The sequence below is a fragment of the Haemaphysalis longicornis genome, unplaced genomic scaffold (assembly GCF_048455015.1).
Source record: "Haemaphysalis longicornis isolate Haplotype H1 unplaced genomic scaffold, Haemaphysalis longicornis Haplotype H1 scaffold_15, whole genome shotgun sequence".
In the NCBI taxonomy this organism is placed as follows: domain Eukaryota; kingdom Metazoa; phylum Arthropoda; class Arachnida; order Ixodida; family Ixodidae; genus Haemaphysalis; species Haemaphysalis longicornis.
The window spans coordinates 14,044,875-14,069,221 of NW_027526257.1; the positions used below are offsets into that span (position 1 = coordinate 14,044,875).

Genomic DNA, 24,347 nt, shown 5'->3' on the forward strand with positions numbered 1-24,347 from the left:
TCTTGTTTGAGTTGCGGTGGGGGAAAAAAAGAAAAAAGAAAACCTACCGTAATTACCCGATTCTAACGCGCACCTCTTTTCCGGAAAAATAGGCCGAAAAATCGCATGCGCGTTAGAATTGGATACGAAACCGAAGCTGGCGAAACAGCTGAAATTTTGTTTCACCCATCGCCATCGTCATCTCAAGGTGGCGCCAGAGCTTTTAGCAACAATTTTTTGGATCTAGGCGCCTAAGCTTTTCTACCGGCGTTCACACAAATCGTCAAGTTATTCAACTTGCGCGCTTGATAACAGCAATGGCAGCAGCGGCAACGAAGTTGCGCCGCTTCCACGGCTTACGAGCGGCTCCCACGCGTTCCCAACGAGCGGTTGACTAAAGCGTACGCCTCTGGAGAAGCTCGCGGGATGGGCGTGCGAGGCGTGGGCCACAATCCCATCGAACATGGTTGAACGTTCGTTCAGAAGTGTGGCATCGCGAACGCACTTGACGGCACCAATGACGAGATGTTGCGGTCAGCGGAAGGCGACAAGGAGCTCTCGAAGAGCGACGAGGTGTGAGATGAGTGAGATTACTTTGGTAAATAAATCTCCCGTTTCTCTCGCATTCGTTTTTCATGCTCACAAAGTTCTTTGCGCGTTACAATCGGAGGTGCAAGTTTTTTTGTTTTGTTTTTTGCCTGGAAAATCGGGTGCGTGTTAGAATCGGGGGCGCGTTAGAATCGGGTAATTACGGTAACTGGCTTCGAAATGTTTATATATGTTAGAGCTGCTGGGGCGTACGTATTACAGTCCGAGTTGAGCTGCTTTCCTTTGTGTCATTCAAGCGTTAAACTATGCCATCTATTCACTTTGACGGATTGGCCAGGGAACACGAAAATTCTGCCACATCATCGCTTTGAGAGAGTGCTATTCCTGAGTGGTTGTTGTCATAGCCTGGGGTCGAAACACGGGCACATCGAAGCTGCGGTGTTAATTTTCTTTCACGTTTTGCCCAGCATGGAGCAGCTGCTGAGGGCACCCCAACTCCCCCACCACTCCCTCCTCGAGGTAAGTACAGTGGCTTCATCTGATTGACTGATTGATTGATTTATTCGTGTTGGCCACTCTGGGTGTGCGCACAGAAGTTGTGTGCAGTACGGCCCTCTTAAAGGGACAGCCAACTGCTTTTTGTGGAGTGAGTGTCCTCTAAACTAATATTAAGGCCAGCACTTTATGCTGTGGGGTACTAACAGGGGGAACAATTTTACCTTGACACTCAATTTGCTGAAATCTGAGAGGCACCACATAGTATCTCAACACGACGCTTCCGTTCATATCTGAACTGCTCTGTATTGGTTTTAGTGCAGAGTTGAAAAAAAAAACGACATAAAGGAATGGGAAAGACTGCCCTTTATAACTGTTTCAGCTGAAAATAAGTGTTTAAGTGCCTCTTTTCATTTTGTGTACAGTTAAAAGTAGGTTGCCGCGCAGAACACTGCCCCATGGATGCCAGCATTTGTGTTGGCAGCGTAATACTTAAGGTCTAAGGAGTCCGCTTTCAAACCTTCTAGGGGCGTATTAGGGAAACATACACAATGCAGCGTGTTTCAAGTGATGCCCTTTCATTTGGGGTAGAGAGCATATATTCCACAAAAATCAGTTGTCTGTCCCCTTAAACTACTCTACAGCTAGGTCAGATTTCCAAGAGTGTGCTGAAGACAGGCACCAACTTGGCCTGGCCTGAAGCATGACTTTGTAAAGCATTAGCAATGACAGGAGCAACATTTCCTTTCTTCATGTTTTGTTCGTTTTGCATGAAGGTTTAAAAGTCTCCTGAATGAAAAATCTTTTGCGAAATGTTTTTTTTTAATTGATAAACCCACTTTTAAACAGTGTTTTGCAAACAATAGTAGTGGTTTTTGTTTTCAGGCACGGGCAACTTGCATATTTGTTGTTGATCCATGCTAAGGAAGAAAAGAGTGCTCTCTGGCTGTCGCGATGCTACTATGCTCTTTGAAGTGCCAGCTTGCTTAGACACTGGATTTCTCTCTGGTACATCTTAGTGCAAAACTCTACAAACCACGCCACACAGCCACACTGTGCTTTTCGAAGGGGGTGAGATATGATACCGGAAAGATAAGAATTAGTGAGAACGGGCAAAGGTGTGCGAAAATACTGTCCAGCACGAAACTCCTCTGACCTCTAAGCCCTTCCATTGGTCAATGCAAAGTGTAGAATCGACCAAAGTCACTGCCTTATGATCATGCTATCTCTTTGGAGAAGTTTTCTAGAGAACACGCACTCTTAATAGCTGCTTCAGAATGACACTTTGACAGCACTCAAACCACTTAAGCAGAGCAACAAGACAAACCCAAACAGGCCATGACTCATGATAAAAAAAAAGATAACCTTTGAAAATTGGTCCTAAAATTGATTTTTGTGTGTGTAATTATAACTGAAGATGGCTATAAACTTTGCGTAAAGTGAAAGGGCTGTAGTGCTTTTAATCAGCCCCTTCACATAACAGGATAAAATACTGCGTAGTTGCTGAAAGGAGACAGCAACACAGAACAACAGTTTGAAGGCCAAAGTACCGTATTTACTCGCGTAATCCTCGCACTCGCGTAATCCTCGCACCCCTAATGTGAGCCACCAAAACTTGAATTTTTTGGTTCCTCGCATAATCCTCGCACCCCCAACTTTGCAGCGGCGAAAGTTGCCTGCTCGCGAAACCCGCATGGCGCACGCGCTCTCCAACGCGCGCCCTCCCCCGCCGCCTCTCCGTTCGGCGGAGAGCGCTGTGTATCCAAGGCCATCCAGGCACCCTAACAACCTGCATAGCTACTCCCTAACACGCTACTCACACTAGTAGAGAGTTTTAGAATAGGGGAAGGCGGCGTTGGGGGCCCCCAAGAAGTTAGGGGAACCCAAACGCAAGGCGCTCGCGCGCGGAGAATTTTAGAAGAGGGGCGCCCCCGACAGCCCGCAACCGGCTTGCGTTGCTCAGCTCGGCTCGGGTGATGGGAACTTTAGGCTTAGCGTCGTGGCGGAAATTTGATCGCCGCTATCTGTGCAACTGCGAATGACAATCTGTAACACAACTTTTCACCACACTATCATCCCCTTTCTCGCATGTGGAAGTGTATTTCAGCTATAACTGCCGTTTGAGCGATCGGTGACCAAGATATCTGCATTGCCTGTTTCGATGCTTCCGCGCAGGTAGCGCCATCTCTCGGCCGCTCCGCGCACCGCGGCGATCGGTCGGATCGCTGAAGTTCGCTGAACGTCCGCGGCTGGTCAGCGTAGGCTTAGCATCGCGGCAGATATCTGATCGCCGCTTTTAAAATAAGCCCTGACAACAAGCCCTAGCACAATTTTTCATCACATTAACAGCTACTTTCTCGCACGTGGAACTTCTTTTTAGCGATCAGATTGATTCGGAAGAGCAGCGACAAGCGGTTGCTACCGTGGTCTGCGCCGGTTCGAGCCGCTGAGCGTGCCGAGCTGGCAGGCGCGGTCGGCGTGTGCGCGGACTGTTCTGAAGGCAGAAAACGCTTCACGATTACCTGCTTTATCCATTCCCAGCGAACGACGCGCGGAATCAACTAATTCAGCTCGGCGATCGTCGTAGTTGATCGGGTGAGTCGAGGAACGAGCCGCAGGTTTCGCTTCAGCCATGGTCACGCGCAGTCTCGCTGGCTGCAAGAGCGACGCAAGAACGCAAACTCCAGCTTTGGGGCGCCCGCTATTTCAGAAAAATAGCGTGCGCGCTAAACGCAAACCCAAAACCCCAAGGACGGCTTGGGTTCTGCGCATGCGCAGTACGACGCCCCAAGACGCTTGGGGGCCCCAGAGCGTTGGGGCCCCCTATTCTAAAACTCCCTACTGTCCTTGAGCTGGTTTCGCGTGCGCGCAACTAGACGGTGTTCGTGCAGCCCGCTGTCGTGTCGTCGTGTCGCCGTCATGGTCCCGCCGTTGAGCGGCAGCAGTCAGTGAGTCACTCGCGTCAGTGGTGGATAGCTCGCTGCCGTTTTGAGAACTTTTTTATCTAATTGTTTTGTGCTTGGTGCCGCTTCGCCATGGGGAGGAACGCCAGCTACACTGCCGCTTTCAAATTGAAAGCGAAAGAGTACGCGATCGAAAACGGCAACCGTGCCGCAGGCAGGCACTTCGGCGTCACCGACTTCAGCGTGCGTTACTGGAGTAGGGCCGTAGGGCACGCACATACGACGACGAGATAGGGTGCGCGCCAGAAAGCAAAGGCGGCAATTTCATGATCGCTGATCGACAGGAGACTGTTTACGTTGTAAATAATAAAATAAAAAGAAATAGCTGCTGTTGGCAACACTGAGCTTACCTATACAAAAAAACGACCGCTACATTTAGCGGGATTGGCATAAGGCAAATTGGCAACACTGTGCACCGGATTTTTTTTTTCCCCGCATAATTCTCGCACTTATAACTTTGCATTGACTTTTCCGAAAAAAAAGTGCGAGTATTATGCGAGTAAATACGGTAATTAATGCCCAGTCCGTGCTTGTAGTATAGGGTGTTGTTTGGTTGCTTTTGTTTTGCTTTTTTGGCACTCGTGGTGGTTGTTTGAAGAGGTTCATGAGTGATCTTCTCTGTGTGCACGCAACGAGAGTGCTGGCACTGCTGCCAGCCGGGTGGCAGAAGAGGCAGTGTATGGCCTTTTCGGAAATAATGGTAATGAAAGCGAACAAACATGGCTCAGCCGAAAAGTGCCTTGGAGGGTGCGGGTGCGTTGCCTGCATCCTGAATGCACTTCAAACTTAATGAGGGGGAACCTTCATTCCACCACCCTTGTGTTACCCATGCACGAACCTCACAATTGAGGTTGAGCATTTTGGCAGCTTTCAAGAGTTCATGTGGGCCTGTCAACTTGTTCATACCACTGGTTTGCGCTGCAAAGGAAGACGATAAAATTTTGATTGATTGTTTAATGGATTGATTGTTGGGTTTAACGCGCCGACGCAATGCAGGTGATGAGGTGCGCCGTTGTGGAGGGCTCTGGATTAGTTTTGACCACCTGGAGATCTTTAATGTGTGCCGAAATCTCGTACACACGGGCGTAAAACGGTAATATTTTCAACGAGGTCGTAGAGCCCTGCATATCCCCAAAATGCATAGGATGGTCATTATTGTGCGCGTTTGCAATGGTAGAAGACAAAATGAGAGTTAGAATAAGATTTAGTGGAAAACTGCATTTTTGTGCTACATACCTCCCTCATACTATTGGCAATTTGAGAAGGCAACCTCCTGAAGCCTCCTAATGATGTGTCTGCTGTAAAGCATTTTCGAATGTTACCTCTTCGAAAAATGCAAATGCATTTGCAAGCTTTCGGTTGGCAGCTTTTGCAGTCACTATGCCCAAGATTTGTGGCGTGCTCTATTTTTTTGCAGACAAGTCACAAAAAAAAAAGGTGGAAGTTTGCGGACATCTTTTATTGGGAACTCTCGAGCGAAACGGGCATCTTTTTTTTATTAACTAAAGCTGAACAAGCTGTAAAAGATCCGATTTCTTTGAAGGTAAAGAGAGCCAATTTGCCCTTAGTTAACAGTGCGATTCGATGTAGGCATTTCAGTCAGCCTTCCAGAATCAGTAGTGATGTGGCCCATCTCATTGTGTACATAGGCATCAAAGGTCTCCTCCCTATCTGCGCCTTGAACGATGCGAGCCACAGTTAACGGTTGGCCCGACCTTTTCCCGCCAGCTCCCCCCTCGCCGCGCGATGCTGTCCGGCCAGCCCTGGCGAGCCGCTGCACCTCGAGGCACTCCGAGCTGGCCCAGCCCTGCAAGGACCCCCTCACCGAAGAAGAGGACGGCGATGATGATGATGGTCCTGCCACCAACAGCACGGCCTGACACGGTGTCGCTTTTGTCACCGAGGTTTACGCAGAGTAATTGTGATGATGGGGCACTCCAAGCCACGGGACTGCCTTTGTTCTGGGCAGCTGAATTTCCCCATTGTTGTTGTGGTTGGAATGGAAAAGAGGAGACCAGGGCGAATGCTGGGAACACTACCGTATTTTCGCGCATGTAACCCGCCCCTGCATATAATCCACACCCCCACTTTGAGCTCGCTAGAAAATAAAACAAAATCCCCGCACATTTGATACAGGAAAGGCTTCACCAAAGCTACTGCTCAAGCAACGCATCATATACTATGCAGACAGAAAAAGCGTATATTCAGCAAGTAGAATACACTGACTGCAAGGCGAAAGTCACAATTCACTTATAAAATTCAGTTGTTAGAGTGCGCTCGTTCCTGTTTCTTCTTCCTTGCCCTTGTATGTTTTGCGCAATCGCTGCCATGGAAGGCTTAGTGAGTGTTACTGTGTGGGAGCTTCACGGCATAATGCGCATTGCCGTGAAGCTGTGCTAAGGAGAAACCCCGAGTATTATCCGCGCCCCTACTTTGCCACTGAAATTTTCGCATTTTTGGTGCAGGTTATACGCGTGAAAATACGGTGAGTTCCAAACGTTTCGCATCAGTTTTCCTTCTTGCAGATGTCAGAGCAGACGGGTCGAGAAGAGAGAATCAGAAACATGCATCGATGCATGTGGGAACTTCACGTGCAATATCTTTAGGAGGGATGAAAGTGCCTTTCTTTTTCTTTTTTTCAATGCTCCAGGCAACACGAAGGGGAGTCTTAAGTATTGTTTTGGCAAGGATAGGTGGCGCCACACGCGGTTTTACTGTTCTGGCAGTCGTAGGGTCTCTTCGCAAAAACATGGCGTTGTCATGTGTCTGTTGTCGTTGTTCGAGCTTAAAGCCTGAGTGAAAGTGGACAACAGGACAGCGTGGTGACGAGAGGAGGGGGAGCGGGGGAGGGGGGTCAAGGTGAATTTTGTTCATCAAACACAGTTCCATCAAACAACCAGATTCACACTCACAATGGTGGCCCGTATGTTTTTATTGCATTTGCATTAATAGGGGCGTGTTACCAAACGATTGCGCCGTTGATCTGTGGACACGGAGCGAGTGAATGCGAGAAAACGAAAAGGCGTGCGCGGTGAAGGTGATGTAAGCCAAGCATTGGCTGTGGTGCTGGCAGTTCTGTGAGGCCAAAGTGGTACCCACCTGAATGGTTCAATGGCTACAACGCTGTTCTGCTGAGCCCAAGGACGCAACATCGACCGCAGCCATGGTGGCCGCTTTTCAGATGGAGGTGGAAAGCAAATGCACCTCTGTGTCAAGACTTCGGAGCGCTCCACTGCGGCGTGCCTCACAGCCAGAATGTAGCTTCAGCTAGTTAAACCCTATTGCGAATCAGTCAAATCGATCAAGTCGAAGTGGTGGGTTGTGACCACTGAGGCAGCTAGAATGCAAGGCACGGTTGACTCAGTGTGCGAAGGACATGCAGTGGACGCTGTGTACGAGGCTCTTAAAGCTGAAGCAGCGAGGCATGTGCATCGGGCCGGGCCTTGCGTTAGTGTGGGCAAGAGATGAGATGCTCGTGCATTTTTAAATATCCAAAAGTAGTTCTCCTATTGCTATTGTTAGTATTATTAAATATCACACAACCAGCTAACCACAGCAGCTCGTCTTGTTGTTAAACAAATTGTGCCGTAAAATGCGGCCTTCATGCAAAAATTGAGGGCAAACAAGTGGCTACATCACCAAAATAAAAAGTGATTCTGTGATGCTAGATCACGTTTAAAGGAGAGATGCTCCTCGAAAACACCTTTTCTTTAATATTGTACGTAAGGTTATGAAACTTTGGTCATAGATGGAGTTTTTAATTCTGATTCCAAATGTGTTCTTAGTTTGTATGTAGCTTTATTAGTTTTTGTGCAGAAAGCCCTCAAGAGGAAAGTATAGGGCAGTTTGTGCGCATCTCTTTTGATGGTAAATCTTTGTTTAGAGCAGCCTGCAATAGCTCATTTTGCTGCTTAGGTAACATAGTAGTATGTCAAAAACTACTTCAAAGTTATTCACTTAATTCCTATAGTTGTAAAAAAAATTCAGGAACACCAGATGTGTATATTTTGGTTGCTATGAGTTAGCATTTTTAGTTTTTGAAGAAATGTAGAAGACATATTGAAAATCAAGGAGGTTGTATAGAACTTCTGGAGTGGAGATGGTGCTCGAAAACTGACGCCAACGGCCGCCATCTTGCCGTGGGTAGAAAACTCGTTACGCGGTAGCAGACGCATTGCATTCGTCGCATAATGTACTTGTTTTTGCGGCGGGTTACGTTATATTTTTGCTTCCGTTCTTTTTTTTGTTTTCTTTTGTTTTGCAAGTTGATTCTCTCATGCGGCTACCTTCAAGCGCACCGAGCTTTTCTTGCGCGCGTTCATTTCGCCGCATGTGGTTTCGCTTATGCTCCCCTCTCCGTGTTTTTAAGCGCTTCGCAAGTCGCCTGTGCGTGCACCGGGGTCGCACACATCTGGTAATTATTTACATTCTTGGGCGCTAACAACTAAAATAAACAGTAGACACAATGACATTTTTTTCTGCCCCATATGTCGTTCTTCCGAGTTCCCTCTTGCCAAAGAGCAGAACTCGTGTTCGTTCGATCCTCGTTCGCGGATGGATGCTCCAAAGGTGTAGAAAGCAGAAATGGTCTGCTCGTGCGTCGCGTTCGGCTGCGCTAATCACGCGAAGAAGGCGTAGGGGATCGCCTTTCATCTGTAAGTACTGGGGGTATCTGTTTGTTTTGGGTTTCGAGGGCATTACTAGTGTTATAACGTTATGAGTGCACATTTGCCCGCCGTTTGTGCGTGATGTAAAGGGAAAATTTGCCGTAGCACCTGCCGTCCGCTTACTGAGCATACCGTACGCGCCTGTTTACGCAGATATGCGAATGGTTTCGCTCGTAGTTGTGATGGTTCTGTAGTCGCTTGGCTGTGCGAAATCACATGTTTGTAAATATGTGGGGCGCAAATTGTTTTTTCGCACTAATTTAAATGCAGAGCATTGTTAAGGCAGTTACCGTCAAAAATCAAGGCACTCTTGTTTAATATATTTCCTTTACATTCGGCCATACGTGAATACACCGACGTTTCTCGTTAGCGCTGTTTCGTAGAAGTTTTTGATGCACCGCAATGCTCTTCCGCGTTCTTCGTCCACATGATTTTCTTATCAATAGCACGCTGCTCGCGTCCGAACTTGCGTGGTCAACGAGGTTGTGAATGTGATTGAGTGCGAGTAGTTTTCTTATCAATAGCACGCTATCGTGCCAACGTGCGCGGTTAATGTAGTCGTGCATCCAATTAAGTAACCATCTGTATTTGAAAAATAAAGTCAATGCGAGTCCCATGCCTTTTGTAAAGAGCACGCGGAATAAAAAAAAAACCTGCTTTAATGTGCTTCAGTGTGTGCCAAATCCATTTCGCAAAATACGATTGAAAAGCTGGAAATAGACCCGCCGCGTTGGCTCAGTGGCTAATGCACTGTGCTGCTCATCCCTACAACGCGGGTTCGATTCCCTGCCGCGGCAGCCGCTTTTCTGGTGAAGGCGAAAGGCGAAAACTACTGTGTGAACGAGATTTCGGTGCACGTTAAAGATTCCCTAGGTGGTCAAAATTAATCCGGAGCCCTCCACTACGGCGCGCCTCATCACCTGCGTTGCGTCAGCGCGTTAAACACCACAATGAATCAATCAATCAACCACTCAGTCAATCAAACGCTCGTGCTTAATTTGGTCTTCGGCAAGGGCAAAACTGGGCATGTTGTTTAAACCAGAAAACGTTCATTTGCACTACATATAAAGATTGCAATATCCTGATGGATATGATTCTTGCAGTACTGCTTAAAAACCATTCGAACCGCTACTGCATTATTATTTATTAATAATTAATGAATAAGCATTCATTAATCCTAGCCACGCCGCTAAAAGAAACAAGCGTCAAATAATCGCGCTTTCGCGTGTCCCGCACTTCCAGCGTGAAATCACGGCTAATGGTAACCTTATAACGCGGAATCTCTTGCCATGGCGCACAACATGAGGTAATTTTAATGTTAAGGGGGCGGTCTATAGCCTTAGCTATACCGAATAAACGTTTATTGAAATAAAATCAGGGGTGGTGCCTTCAGCATAGCGCTGCGCGTTTTCCCGCATCGACAGCTCTGTTGACCACCGTAAGATATACACAGGCGAACTCGCTGCTTGAACCATATCTTACGTAAAAACCTTACGCGTAAGGCAAAATTCAGTCTGCCCTCAAATATCGTAATCGATACTAGTTTATCATCGTTTTCTCCCTTGTGAAGCCAAAAAAACGCGACCGCACTTCAGCGTCCCTGCCGGCGCAGCGCCTTTTCTACCCACGGCAATATGGCCGCCGACTGGTTCGCCCGGCTTCACCTCCCCGCGTTGCCCGCTATGGGCGGCCTCCACTCCAGAAGTTTTATACAACCTCCTTGTTGAAAATTCATATCGGTATCGACATTCTAAACACTTTGAAGAGAATATTTGCAAAATTTCATCCAAGTCAGACCATTGGAAGTACTTGAAATGTGTTGCCTGAGTAAAAAATTCTGAAAGGTGCAAATGGAGAAAAAATTCTTTTGAAACTTTAAAAATTTCCAGTGGAAACGCTTGAAACAGGCGCCAAAGCGTGCATTTTTAAAAATTTCTTTCCACCGTAATGCAAAACTGTGGGAGGTGCCATGAGCTAGAAGAAGGCTTACTCTAGCTCTCCAAGCAAATAGCAATGGCAGGCAACGCCAGCATTCTTGAAATACAAACAATCGAAAGCTGCTCATGTGCGAGGGAAGTAGCACTTTCTCGAGCCGCCGTGACTAAATAAATTATACTTCTGAATAACTCCTCGTTCGTATTTTCTCTCAATCTTTTGCGAACTTGTAGCTGCATGTACAAAGATAATTTTACGGGCAAAATCTCGAAACTGAAAACTTGTGCAGAAACTCAATTTTCTGCGTACCGTAGTATCTCCCCTTAAAAGTGCACTGCTTTCTAAAGTGCCTGTAAATTGAAACCCAGCCTGAGAAGACTTGCTTGGGCTGGTCAGTTGGGGGGTCTGCATGCGTCCTGGTCTCCTCTTTGTCCGGTTCCTTACACATTATTCACAGTGCGTGCCTTGTCGAAATTGTCGACCCAACGCCCAAGCTAACTGCTTCAACTTTGTGTGCTTCAAACGTTGAAGGTGACGTGATCTGATAAAAGAAGAAAGGGTTGTGATACTACACACAAACACTGATCCAAAGAAGCCAGAGCAGCTTGTGGGGCAGCATTATGTGTGGCCCCTTTAGTGAGATGATCGAATGAATGTGCAGCTCTGGGGAGAGATTTATAGTTTATCTAAAATATAGACGTTTTGAATCTCTTGTGATAGTGAAAAGTATTCTTACAATCAAAAACCAAATAAATACAGAGCACTGGTGGAGGAGTAACAAATAACCGTTTTTGTACCGTTAGTACTTGTGCAACAGGAAGTCAGCGCAGTGTTCTGCAACTTATTTTAGAAATTTGAATGTACATTGTGGAAGGCACGGGAAAGGTGCAACGCTGTCAATCAAATATAAGGCAAGGTGCTTTTCCAGAATGTGTAGTTAGTCTGTCATACCCTGCCTTATATTCGAAGCTCAGTATCTCTCTCTCTCTCTGTGCGTGCATGTGTGTGTGAGAGAGAGGGAGAGAGAGTGGTAGGGGGGGAAACCACAAAAGCAAGACATGAACCAAGTACCGTATTTATTCGATTGTAGGGCGAGGGTGCAGTTTAGAGTGTAAAAAAGATTGCCATATATAAATACAGTACTTGGTTTGTGTTTTTCTTTTGGGGGTTATTTTTTCCTCCCTTTTTTGTTCTGTATTATGTAAGGCTTTTGTGGTGCTTTTTACTTACCTTTGCCACCAAATTTAGGCTGGCAGTATTTGAGAGATAGCGAGTGTTATTTTAGTTTTATAAAATGATTGCACTTTTTTCTTTGCAGTACAAGTGCATAGCCTTTTTTTTTTGGGGGGGGGGGTATTGGCCCTGTATGCACACATTTCCACGTGCCGAGACTAAACAGTACGATTTGTGACCGACTACAGAGTTTGTACGGTTGCATCGAATTCCACTGTCAGTGCCCACCTATGAACATACATTCCGGCCAGCTTGGAAAAAGGAAGTTGACGGTATGTGGCCCTTCACCGTGTTGGAACGCGTTCTGTCCAAACTTGGGACCTGTTACCCAGAGTTGTCTTGTGTGGATTCTGAAGTGTTCATCTATGCACCATGCTACGTTTGTTGCCTGGCATGTAGGGGAACTGCGTCTTATTGGCAGTTTTTGTCGCCCATCGCATCGCAGTGGAGAATTCGGAACACTTGAAATTTGACCCAGTGTGTGGAACTTAGTTCAACGGTGGAGTGTTGCGAATTCGCGTTGCGCTGAAGATTGTGCAAGCTGATCGTGTCGCGATTCTTGTGCAAAACGGAGTAAACGTAACATTACGTCGGTGGCTTTATTGCCAAGCGACACAAATGATCAGGGAATGCATGCATACAACGACGGTATTTTGTGAAGTTAAATTGTTTTGTGCAGGTCGTGAAACGTAACTGTACAGGTGGTAATGGTGCTTACGACTTCTTTGATGAGTGTTGAGCTACTCGATTGCAGGGGGCAACTCCAATAAGTCCAAGAAAACAGTGTGGCAGGTACCCAAGCTTTTTACGTAGTTACAAGGCTTAGTTTGTTGTGTACTGCGTGACAGCTAATTTGTTTGAATGAAGCCAAGCAAGTTTTTTTTTCCTTGTGTTGCACCTAAACCAAGATACACCTGTCGAAACTGTTCCAAAGGACCAAGTCAAGAGTGCATAGTGCTTATTATAGGCTAATAATGACATTTACCACTGAGGTTGCTTACTGTGTATTTGTTTCATCGCGTACGAATGACAACAGCTATATACGTATATTATTTCTTGCGGGTAATTTTAGCAGCTAGTAACTGCGCCCTTGTCGGGTTAGCCAGATGTAGAGGTGCTTGTACAACTGTGATCACTTTCTGAAATAAAGAAGAAAAAAAGAGGGGTCCCATGACACCAAATGTTGTATAGAATGATCATGCATGCAAGGGGGACAGGTTTTTCGATTTTCCGAACTGTCCACCTTAACTGCAGCCTGATATGTGTGTAGTGTGCTCATACTAGTGCCTTATTCACACGGTTCTGTGGTATTTTTCGGGTAATAAAGGAATTCTGTTTCATGCATTGGATGTGTTTCGTTACTCTGTATGCAGGCTTCAACTGTGCATAAAACCACACCATCCTTGGTTTTGTTGTCCAAGAAAGCCACATTTCAGCTTAGAAAGCACTGTGAGCTGACTAGGAGTTCAGTGTAACAATTTCCCAAGCTTGGAAAAAGTTGTACGCCTATGGCAAATGAAGGAAGTGGCATTTCCTGCTGACAAACTGGCTGTATTTGAAGCCCTTTGCTTAAATCAGTATGATTCTCATGTAGCTCAAAAACGAAGCGATTCCAAGCAGCTTGGAGTGTACTGGTCCAACTTGTACACTTTGTCATTAGAAAATCTGGAGGAGTCCAAAGCCATGATGCGTTTTAAAACTTTTTTGCTGTGTATCTACGTGCTTTATGCAAATGTCATCGAAAGACAAGCCTTCTGCTGCCTCTTGCCTTTTCTATGACTAATACAAGGGGTTTGGTAAATTTAGCGTTGTGCACACTAGCTGTTAGTACATCATTTTTTTTTCGTGATTGGTTCTCCGTGGAACAGCACGTTTTTTTTTTCTTTAGTGCTTGTTTTTATCTAGGCTGTCGGCGACAATTTTTTTATTGTGAAGTTTTTTTGTATGCATTTACTACTGTAAAAACCAATCCAACGTATAATAATTAGTAAACACTGGTACTCTGTTATATATACTTGCCTCTTGCCCCAAACATGCCTGAGGTTGCTTTTGCGCTGAACAATGCACACACATACGAGTCATGCCGGCACTTTTGAACCATTAAATGCCAGTGTCACAAAAACACTGGCTTTGGACGTGAAAAATCCCGCAGCACAACCTTGTGGCACCCGGTAAAACCAGTGGGGTTTGTAAGGCAGTGTCCCAACAGATAGTGTGCGAGGAGGGTCACTAAGTTTGTACCGCTTGGAAAAGTTTTCATGCAGTGTGAACAGAGCCGTGTAACACCATCGTATTCCTTCTCTTAAAGGCACAGCTTAGGCGTCCATCAAATTTATTAGTAGTTTGCAATGGTCCTGCCGTTATTTCGTGTTCAAGCATTTCACTCTGACTGGGTGGCTTGAATTCGGTGACAGACAGACCGAAATTTTTGGGTTTTGGTAGCGCAAAACAGACTATGGTCTTTAGAACAAACCTTGTGAACTACTGCGAAAACGAAGCAAACGTGCTGGAAATCAAAGTGCATGAAGGCTTATGTACTTGCCCTCATCGGACTGAACAAAAGACAAGGGCTGCAGCTTCAGTGGGGTAGCTTCGACATAGCACATTTCTCAAAGTTGCCTTGAATTCAATACTGGTGTACTAGACGGCCGGATGCCAGAGATGCACTGCACGGGAGAAGCAAAAGCTCACCATGTCGTGAGAACATGGTCACAAGAGCCACAGTGAGGAGACAGTTACAGTGACCACAATATGTGCCATGCCAGATACGAGATCTTACACAAGTCCTTCTGGGTGTTGTGAAATCCGTGGGTGTAAAAATATGGCATTTATTGGTGAACCGTATGTACAACAAGAAGACAACAGTGGCTGGCCAGGACGGGGGACTCTTTCCTTCGGGGGAAGGGGAGGCAGCTTCCAGAAAAGGCCAGCTCACTCCGTCCACCGATGGGTGCAGTTGGTGTTGGTGCACACATAGTACAGTCGCATCTCATCCTGCACACAACAGCAAGGACACAAAGTCACACACACGCAAAACACTGCAATCCACCCGGCTGAAATAGTGTTTGCACCCAGTCCCAAGAAAGAAGATAGCGCTTCTTCTGCTCAGCGATGGCCTGAAGAAAGAGCATACTTCTGGGATTCCATTACGGACGTATTCAGCCAAGGACTAGATCATTAGCAGCACCCCCGTCACAATCTAAAGTCCTCACGGTGACCAATTTTTGCACACACTTTTATTTTTCTTGTGTTATTGGCCACCTTGCATGTTTGCCACACAATTATCTAGAACGACCTGAGAAAGCTAAAATCACATTTTCATGTTTAAACATGAAGCTGAATGTATAAGGCATACATACAACCTTGCATAAAGATTATCTCAACTGCAATTTTTCCTTGTTTTTTATTCCTCAATTGCAATGTTACGGAGTAATATGGACAGTGAACTTCGACTGGCTTTTGTGAAGCAGTAATAATTTGCAATTCAAAATCTGTTTGCAGCATTGCATTCCTTGCCCATTGTAGTGCCTCCTCAATACAGTAACATCATTAATTTTCTGATCACCAGTTTCTTTTCTATCATTGGCAAACAGGACAAAGGTATGTTTAATTGCCTTGACGTCTAACTGACTTGCTGCAAATGTAACTGCCAATCGGAAATCGGGACAAAAAGATGAGCAATATTGTGAAATTCGATCAAATTTAATCATGAACCAAAAAAAAGGCTTCGACACAAGAGCTGTGCTTTCGTCAGAATTGCTACCAGAACGCCTGCTACAATTCTTCCTCTTTTTTTTTCTTATAAAAACAAAAACAGCACTATTTGTTCATCTAGTTACACTAGGTTGGGCTTCTGCATTTAGATACTGAAGCTCTTCGATTTAGTCTCAGACTCACCGCGAACTCCCGAAGAAGCAGTCCGGCATTCAATTTTCCCACGTATACCTATGGCTTTAGGGAATCCTCGGACTATCCACAGACTATTGGCTGTGAGTCGAAGACATAAATCGAAGGGCCCCATTATCACTTTGCACCTCACTGCATTTTTACTCTGGCGCGATGCCCCCAGTGGTGGGCTAATGGTTGCACGCCTTAAAGGAGCCATGAAGAGAAAATGCAAGTTGGTTTTATTCGAAAGATTTCGTGTTTTATAGTGCCCCCAGCGCTTATCCGGATACAAACGGTGCTTTATTCACTGAGAAATTAAACAATTTAGGTTAAAATTTTGATTTTCCCGCTCAATCGTGCGTTTTCGTGGTCCCAAGTGACATCACGGGAACCGACCGCTCTGCAGCCTAGAGTACCTTCATTCATGCATCCGCCGTACAGGGTAGAGACACGTAACGCTGGCGCCGCCATGTTCGGTTGCTCGCTCGCCGCCGAAGCAAGTCCTTGTGTCAAAACCGCGCTAAAATTATCGCCGCAACGCGGTTCACTGAAGAAGTTTGAATCATATTGTCTGTTTCGCGTTGCTATAGGTCTCGTGGGAAACGAAAAGAATAACGCGTTGAGCCCGTTGGCCCAATTGCGGCGGCACGGGACCGTTCAAAGGTTGTCTCCACCCTGTAGCGGTGTTGGTTTGTTCCCGCGTTTCTTTACGTTCCGTAACCTAGATGGCGCCACCATACTGTGGCAAGCGTTTGGTTTGTTTTTGCCCGCATTTAAACCTGGCTTGTTTTTGTTCTGGGAGAAAATATTCGTTCCCTGAAACAGTGCTCGCTCGACAAATGGGGTCACGTAAGACACCGTTGCTTGCGTCAATCGGCCAGTGTCGTCTGAGACAACCCCAAGCCCCATAGTGCTGTGCAGCTAAACCAAAGCATGTTGTGCGCAGTACGAACAGCAGAACGCATAAGTACTTCTATGTTTACATGTGCTTTCGTAACTTCCACTGTTTGTCCCATCATTCCTATTGCTTTGTAAAGAATGTGCCCTAAATTTAAGCGCAAATCGCTCGTTCGTCTAGTTTGTAAGCTCTACCCAATTTGCGTCTGCTTCTGCCAGCCTCCGCCAATCGCAGAGCTTAGCCCATGTGACATCACAGGTTCTGTTGCGGGAAATGAGCTGGTGGGTCGCATGACCATTCCCGTTTTTCCTAATTATGTAGCTTATTTGAGCGAAGTTTACGTTAAAAGTGGTGTCAGTATGATTCTAACGAGACAATCTTTTGAATGAACCAAACTTGTGTTTTCTCTTCATGGCTCCTTTAATATTGGGACACACCGTAATCAAGCAAGGACAGCGTCATAACAGGAACATAAACAAGCACATGCATGCTAACTTCACGGACAGGTATGGCTTGCGGATCTCGCTATCACCAGTTCATTGGTGCCAACCTCTGCCTTCTGTCACCTCTCTCTACAAGCCAAAAGCACACCGTACCCGGCGATAGTGTACTGCTTAAAAGCTTTAGGCTGCACTAGTTTACACGACACGATGATAATGCAATGTTAAATACTTGGCAAGTCCAATGTCAAAGCATTCTGATTCAGGAGGGGGTGGGTGGGGGGGTGCAGCTTGGTGTCCAAATTAGGCTCACAGAACATAAAAGAACACTGAACATTCCATGCACACGGCACAACCACACCACCCAGGGTGGCGTCACTATAAGCATAGCCGAAGCAGTAGCCATGCTGTGGATCTAGAGCATATCTAAACCATAGCGTGCACCGGTGGAGAACACGCAGAGTTAGGAGCTGGGAAGTGTGTTCATGCAATCGCTCATAAGCTCATTCACATCCTCTGCACCATGAAGGCCACTCCCGATACGGAAGATTCACAGCACCAAAATTCCACCAGGGTGGCCAGATCGTGCTCTGTCGAACAAAGCAGCTCGCGTTCACCAATTATCTCTTTTGTGACCGCACCATAGGCCACCGTTCACAAGTGAACGATGATTTTCAAACTTCCAACAAAAAGTATAAAAACGGCACCATTCGGACAACTGACGCCATCTAGCGTGTTCATTGGAAACCCCTTTTTCGGTTTCGTTGCCGCTTGTTTACATTTCACGTGGGCAGATGGCGTCACGAGTGAAATCTGAACCCAAGGTGGCAGTGAGTTGGGGAGAAAATGGCATCCTGTTTCACTGCACGCTTCGCAAAGGTGGACTGCTCTTTCGGAGACTTGGGCCCCTGCTGCTGCTGCTTTTTTTACCCCGGCAGCAGTGATGACTTTAGCAACGATGTGGATTCTTCAGATTTTCATTCTGATGAAGATTCTCCCAATTCAACACAGCCTCAGACTTCGACAAGTGCTGCCAGGCAAGGTTTGTTTTTGACTTCACGCTGTATTTATAAACAAAACGTGCCTAATATCTGACGACTGCGGTATTACTTTCATGTGTATGGTCTGGGCAATGTGCGGGGGGGGATATTTTGCCAAATGCACTGCGCCGTATCGCATTATTACCTTCAAGACAGCCTGGCACTCGTGTAAAATTAGCGCTGCGGAGCAACGCACGCTGCTTCTCAAGAGCACTAATTTCTTCTTTTTTTTTGCTTTTCACTGCTGCAGTGATGAGGATTTTGTGTGAGAACACAAACAAGCATGCTTGGGTGCATATTTTAGAGAGGCCAACTGACTCTCGAGTGGCTTCGCGGAGTGGCACAGCCATCGGGGCCGTTAGGCTGGTTGGGCCCGCAAAAATCCAGAAATGGGTATACAGCATCAATGTACTATTATGAGCAATATGAAAGGGAACACAAGAACGTGTGGCAAACAGCCTCGAAACGGACTCAGAGCGATACGTGGATGGCGCTGTGAAAAACAGAGGGGGAGAGGAGGGCGCTCTCCCACTAACTGTTTGCACTCCCACCACGCTGGGATTTCTAAAAAGCAGCAACTTACGTCATTTCACTGATGATATAGTATCATCCGAAAGCCGATCAGACGCTTGGCGGGAATGGGAACAGTTGTTAGAACAGCGTCTCCCTTTCCACTTTGGTTCCGACGGTGGCCGCTGCATATCACTCATAGCTGGGTCTGAGGGTGTTTTCTGCGCGTTCCCGTGTTCCCTTTCATATTGCTCATAATAGTACATATATACTGAATCATAACTTGGGAACGCAGAAACATTTCGCATACTATCTTGGAACTCCTCTCATAATTTTCAGGCTCAGTAAAATGGCCAATTTGTGTTCCGCGCATACTCTTTTTGTGCACTCTTTTTGTTTCCTTGACCAATAAACTGCCAATAATAGCAGCACCTTTCACAGCACTGCTGTTGCGCGTTTGAAAGAGAAATCTATAAGCTACAATTTCATGCGCAGCAATGCTAAATGCGTCCAGTAGCTCAACAGAAAAGAAAAAAAAAGTTTTCAGGAAGCACTCAAAATTGGCAATTTTTCCGCCATTGCGAAAGACCTCTAAGAAAGTGCAAGAGACCGAGAACGTGTGCGCAAGAGACGGAGCACAAGAACGTGTGCACAAGAAACAGAGCGTGCTTCGTCTGAAAAGGAAGAGGATGAGGCTGGACTGACCTCAGCCCTGCGCGACTGTGCCTGGAAGAAGACGGCCTCTCGGTGTCCGCACTTGGGGCACGTGTGGTCCTCGGTGCGCGGAAGCGTCGGGTCGTGTACCACGTCCGACACAATCTGCGTCAGCTCGCTGCAATCGCATGGCACAGGCTCAGCTCACCATCAAGGGGGAGAAAGAAATAGGAGGACCTCATGCAAGCTACACCAGAGGGCAGTTCTTGAAGCTGCCTCAGAGTTTTCAAGCAGACAAGATTCCCTCCTCCTCCTGCCCACTTCGTCTCTTTAAGGGGGGACAATGTGGAAAGTAGCACGACTTTTTTTTATTTACGGACCAAATTGAATCAAATTAGGAGCACTTATGTAGCTAACCATTCTAACAACAAAACTGAAATCAGATTAGAGATACCTTCTATACTGTTTAAGTTAGAAAACTAATTACCTGAAACTTGCATTCAGCATAATTACCTAATTAGGCAAATGTCAAGATTTTTACGTCAGTGCGATCAGAAATGTCTCTTCGGTGCAAGAAAGCTATTAGGTTACTGCATTATATTTGTTAGGCATAAAGAAACAACAAGAAAAGATTTACCTTCCTTTCGAAATCTGAAATAGTTTCATGCCGAAAATAAAGTGAAACTTCTGTCTTTCTTTTTGGATACCTAAAGCAAATAAGCAATAACCATATAGCTTCCTTGCACAGAATAGACTTTTCTGGTGACGCTGACATAAAAATGTTGAGTTCTCGCCTAAATACTTAATTATTCTTGGGACAGCTCTGTGAAGGTAATTAGTCTGGTAACTCAAAAAGTATAGAAGATATTTTTAAACTGATTTAAGTTTTGTTGTTAGGTTGGTTAACTACATAAAATCTCCTAATTTGACTAAATTTTGTCTATAATTAACAAAAAATAGTTTTACTTGCCACATCCCCCCCTTAAAAGTGGGTATTGAAATGGCAAGAGCTCTCATTTCCATGGTGGTCCTCTAACGCTACAAAGGCTTCAGCCACACCGATTTCAGTATGTTGTAATCTAGGCTACAGAATCATTTTACCCCTCTGCAAATAAAAAAATGCGCGCTAGCCGCAAAAAAGAAAGGATCTTTAGTCAGTCAATTCGAACCACTTTTCAGGGATTGCAAATCACATCCCAAATAGAGCGGTACAAATTGGCAAAATGAGAAAGGGCCTCAAAATGTTTGTATTTCATCGAATGTTGCAGCTGGCCCATTTAATGTTTTCAGAAAATGCGTCTTCTGAGTGAACGTCCTTCTCAGCTAATGCTAATGAGTTCATGAACTAATTCAAATGAACACCACACTGTGGAACAACAATAGAATGTTCAAGATGCAATACCAAAGTGTAAATTGTGCGCGGCCTTTCTTTTCTTGGTCACAGTTAGGCATAATAGTTCAAATACGTTACCCTGTACGCATAGTGATTCAATTCATACGTAGCCCCTAGCGACATCCTTTCGCTCCTTAGGGCAAGCCAACTAAAACGGGGCCTGTTTATACAAGAACGGAGCACTATAAGGAGCCAGGCATTTTTCTGAAACAACTCGCAGATTTTTAGCATGGTGAGCTCATTTCACTCAAAAATTTCCCCACATGCAACCAAGATGGCGTGCGCCGGGAATACTGGCCCCCCGTCCAGTGTGGACACTCACTCGACTTCGTGGGTGATCTTGTTGACGTAGATGCAGTTGTTGTCCGCCTCCTGCTGGTAGTCGCAGTTGCGGCACTGAAAAGCACCAAGTCACGTGTTTTCCGATTGGTATTTCTGTGCTATAAAGTACTCATTATTGCGTCATACGTTTCTTTTTCCTTTCCTTTTCATTTTTTCGCTTTCTTTCTTTTTAGTCTGCTAATAACCTGAAGAATGAATTAAACGCTGCTTTGTAATTGTAGGAAAATGTGATCTGGTTGAGAAGACGAAGACATCGAAGCCACTTCTACAGGCAGCGAGGCTCGTGACATCATCCTCTTCCTCTACCGAATTACCCTTTCAAAGGTCGCATTAAACCGCTGCCCTCTAACACACGTCTGCTTCCTGGTCTTCAACAGTAACAGTGTATAAACTAGTTTTCTTTGGATACATGTCTGCCGGTTTGGCACACTTGTTCGCAAATTGCGCGCTTGTAATAAGGCTAAACCGCAAATTTTAATCACTTGTCATGCATTCAATAATAAGAGGTCCCCTCGGCAGCGCTTCACTTCCGGACATCCTTCTGCACCACTGCAATGTATCTGTACACTATCATGAAAATAATAAACTTTGATTTGAATTAATAAACTTTGATTTGATTCACCTCCTATAGGCACCACACTATACATCAGCAATGCTGTTCTTGCATCTAACGCACGACCTCATATGGCAGGTCTACTAGACCCACCATTCATGCACGAAAGCACACCTCCTGTACACTTCATTCGCCGTGGCTTAACTCTTTTCTTATGGCGCCGTAGGCCATCAGACACGAAGTTCCGATGATTTAAAACGTCCCGCGAAAGCTAAAAACGGCGCCTTGCGGACAACTAACGCCATTTGCCATATTTATTGACAACTCATTTTTCGATTTTATTATGTTTTGTTGATATTTTGCGTGCAGAGACCGCGCCAAGAGTGAAATTTGAACCCGCAGTAGTGGCGAGTTGTGTGAAAATGGCGTCCGCTGTATTTGGGCTGTATTTATAAACAAAACGGGCTTCCTATCTGACGAATGTGGCTTTACAAATTGATGTGTAGGGTCTGGACGACGTACGGTGAGGATATTTTGCCAAATGCGCTGCATCATATCGCGTTATCACCTTCATGATAGCCTGGCACTCGTGTCAGATTACCGCTACGGAGCAATGCGTGACCCTACGAGCTACGGTTCTCATTCAAGCGCACCTGGAACGACACACTCAAGAAAAATTTTCATTCAACGGCAGCGTTTCGAGAACCTTCCAGTAACATCGTACAGATGCGAAAACCGTGCCCGGATTAACCAGCAGAGCGTCACAGGCGACGGAAGAGAGTGCTACTAGCCGAATTCCCAACGCCTGCACCGAGGAAGGCAAAAATCTCACCGAGCCATAGCAGTTTGAACACGAACCACCTACGAAAACATGCGCAGGGCGATTGACGCAATACGATTCTGTCGTACGACTTACCGCGTAGAGTAGAACGCGGTTTTCCTTGTCTTCCTTCGGATACAGCATGTTGTTGCTGCGAAGAGAACAGGGCAGAATTGGTGGCGTGAAGTGAGCGACAGCGCAGACACGTATTTTAAGCGCGACTCACCACTCCTGACAGAACTTGATGCCCACGAAGCCTGGACCTTCGTCAGCCGGTCCGTCAAAGTTGATGCCCATCTTGTGCTTTCCGAGCCCTGAGATTCCTCGTACGGGGTCTCTTGTTCTTGAGTTACGTCAGGAACGAGCGGTACGAGCACAGAATACGACGCGATCAGACAAATTTCACTTAAACCGTGAGCCGAGTGGCCAAACGGCTGACCAACGCAATCGGCAAACGGGCTTGCTCCGGCTGTGGCTTCTACTGGCTTCGAACAGAAAGGAGCTTGGCTAGTCGGTAGGGCGCCAACTACAAACCGTCGATTAAGCGTACTTGTTTATTCATTCATCAGTCCTGTACAGGAGTGGACAACAAGTTCATTTGCAGCAATAAGAAAACGATAAGAATAGACTGCACAAGCAAAACGGCCAGAAGACTCCGATTCGGCGCACCGTATGCACGGAACCCATCCAAGTCGAGCGGTCGAGCAGACGAAGCAATAACATGGCTAAAGGAAACAACAACTTCATCTGGCCAAAATTACTCGCCGGCTCACCAAAAAAACGTAACAGCATGAGGGAAGAAGACACCATAGGCCTTGTGCAAGCATTGATGATAAGCCGGATAGCCCACAGCCTTTCTTGAACCACTATCGGGTGAAGAACAAGTCGACGTCATCATCCGAACCACCTACAAGACGGCGGCGGCTCTAAATATACGCGTTTCACCGCAAATGAAAAGCTAGGCCTCGATAATACGTACTTAGGCGAAGTCATAAACGCCACTCTGTCGGCGCAAAAATTCTGTCGAGAGTTCGGCAACCATGAAAACACTGGGTAGGACGTTATGGAAAAAATGACATTCAGGAAAACGGCCTGGTACATTGAGAGAAGAAAAACTTTATCCGCCTCAGATGAACGGGGAACGGCTTTCGCGAAAACAGGACAGCCACTAGCAACGTGACTGCGCTGGTTTCGTCTCTGGAAGAAGGATTAATCTGTATTTTCGGACATCGAATCTGCATTTGATTCACTTCGTCATTATGCCTTATATTCAGCATCCCTTGCTGCTCTTGGGTTCGGCGGAATACTTTACGTGTGGATTTCAAGTAGTGACAAGTGGGGATCCTTTAGTAAAATCGGTAAAATTGACAGTTGGGCTAGTTGGTGTTGATACATCGTTAAGTATCGCTTGAAATGGGACGACAGTAGAGAAGGCACACACGACGGCGCTATGTGTGCGTCTTCTCTACTGCCGTCCCGTTTCAAGCGCTACTTAACGATGGGGATCCTTTGTCCGACTTCCGATGCCGAAACGCCGAGTACCGTCCAGGGGATCGTGTGTGGGTTTGGACTCCCATCCGACGATGTGGACTCAGTGAGATTAAGCTTCTGCGACAGTATTTCGGACCCTACCGGATTCTACAACGTGTTGGCCAACTTACCCAGGGCCGGATTAAGGGGGGGGGGGGGGGGGGGGCTACGGGGGCTGCAGCCCCGGGCCCCCAGCTGTCAGGGGCCCCGCTTGATCATATGAAAAAAATATATATGTTGAGTGTGCTTGCTGCCCGCATTGAAAGTTGAAGGTAGGAGCCTCAACCTCACCTTCACACCGGAGCTCACCTTCACAGGTGGGGAGAAGTGGGGGGCCCCTCACATTATGGTTGACAATTTTCGAGTACATTTCAATTTAATTAAGTTATTCCTACTCCTCTTCCTTGTTTTCCCGAGGTTTATGAGAGGACGTCTTGGACCAAAAGTCGTGGGGACAC

The 24,347-nt window shown here is 46.2% G+C and overlaps 2 protein-coding genes across 2 annotated transcripts in view; one reads left to right on the forward strand and one right to left on the reverse strand.

Moving 5' to 3' along the window:
- Positions 1 to 13,168, forward strand: part of Spg (dedicator of cytokinesis spg) — a 126,566-nt gene extending 113,398 nt beyond the window's left edge. Inside the window, exons 35-36 of the mRNA XM_077695583.1 lie at positions 996 to 1,047; positions 5,715 to 13,168. Of these exons, the coding sequence (XP_077551709.1) occupies positions 996 to 1,047; positions 5,715 to 5,866 (204 nt within the window). The 3' untranslated portion in view covers positions 5,867 to 13,168. The remainder of the gene's footprint in view (positions 1 to 995; positions 1,048 to 5,714) is intronic.
- Positions 13,169 to 14,635: 1,467 nt separating this feature from the next.
- On the reverse strand, positions 14,636 to 22,832 carry Polr2i (RNA polymerase II subunit RpII15). Its single transcript, XM_077695582.1, has 5 exons — positions 22,586 to 22,832; positions 22,456 to 22,510; positions 20,967 to 21,040; positions 19,303 to 19,429; positions 14,636 to 14,815 (listed from the first exon to the last, which is right to left on the reverse strand). Exons 1-5 carry the CDS (start codon positions 22,654 to 22,656, stop codon positions 14,753 to 14,755), a joined length of 390 nt encoding a protein of 129 aa, XP_077551708.1. The 5' UTR covers positions 22,657 to 22,832; the 3' UTR covers positions 14,636 to 14,752.
- Positions 22,833 to 24,347: the final 1,515 nt, after the last annotated feature.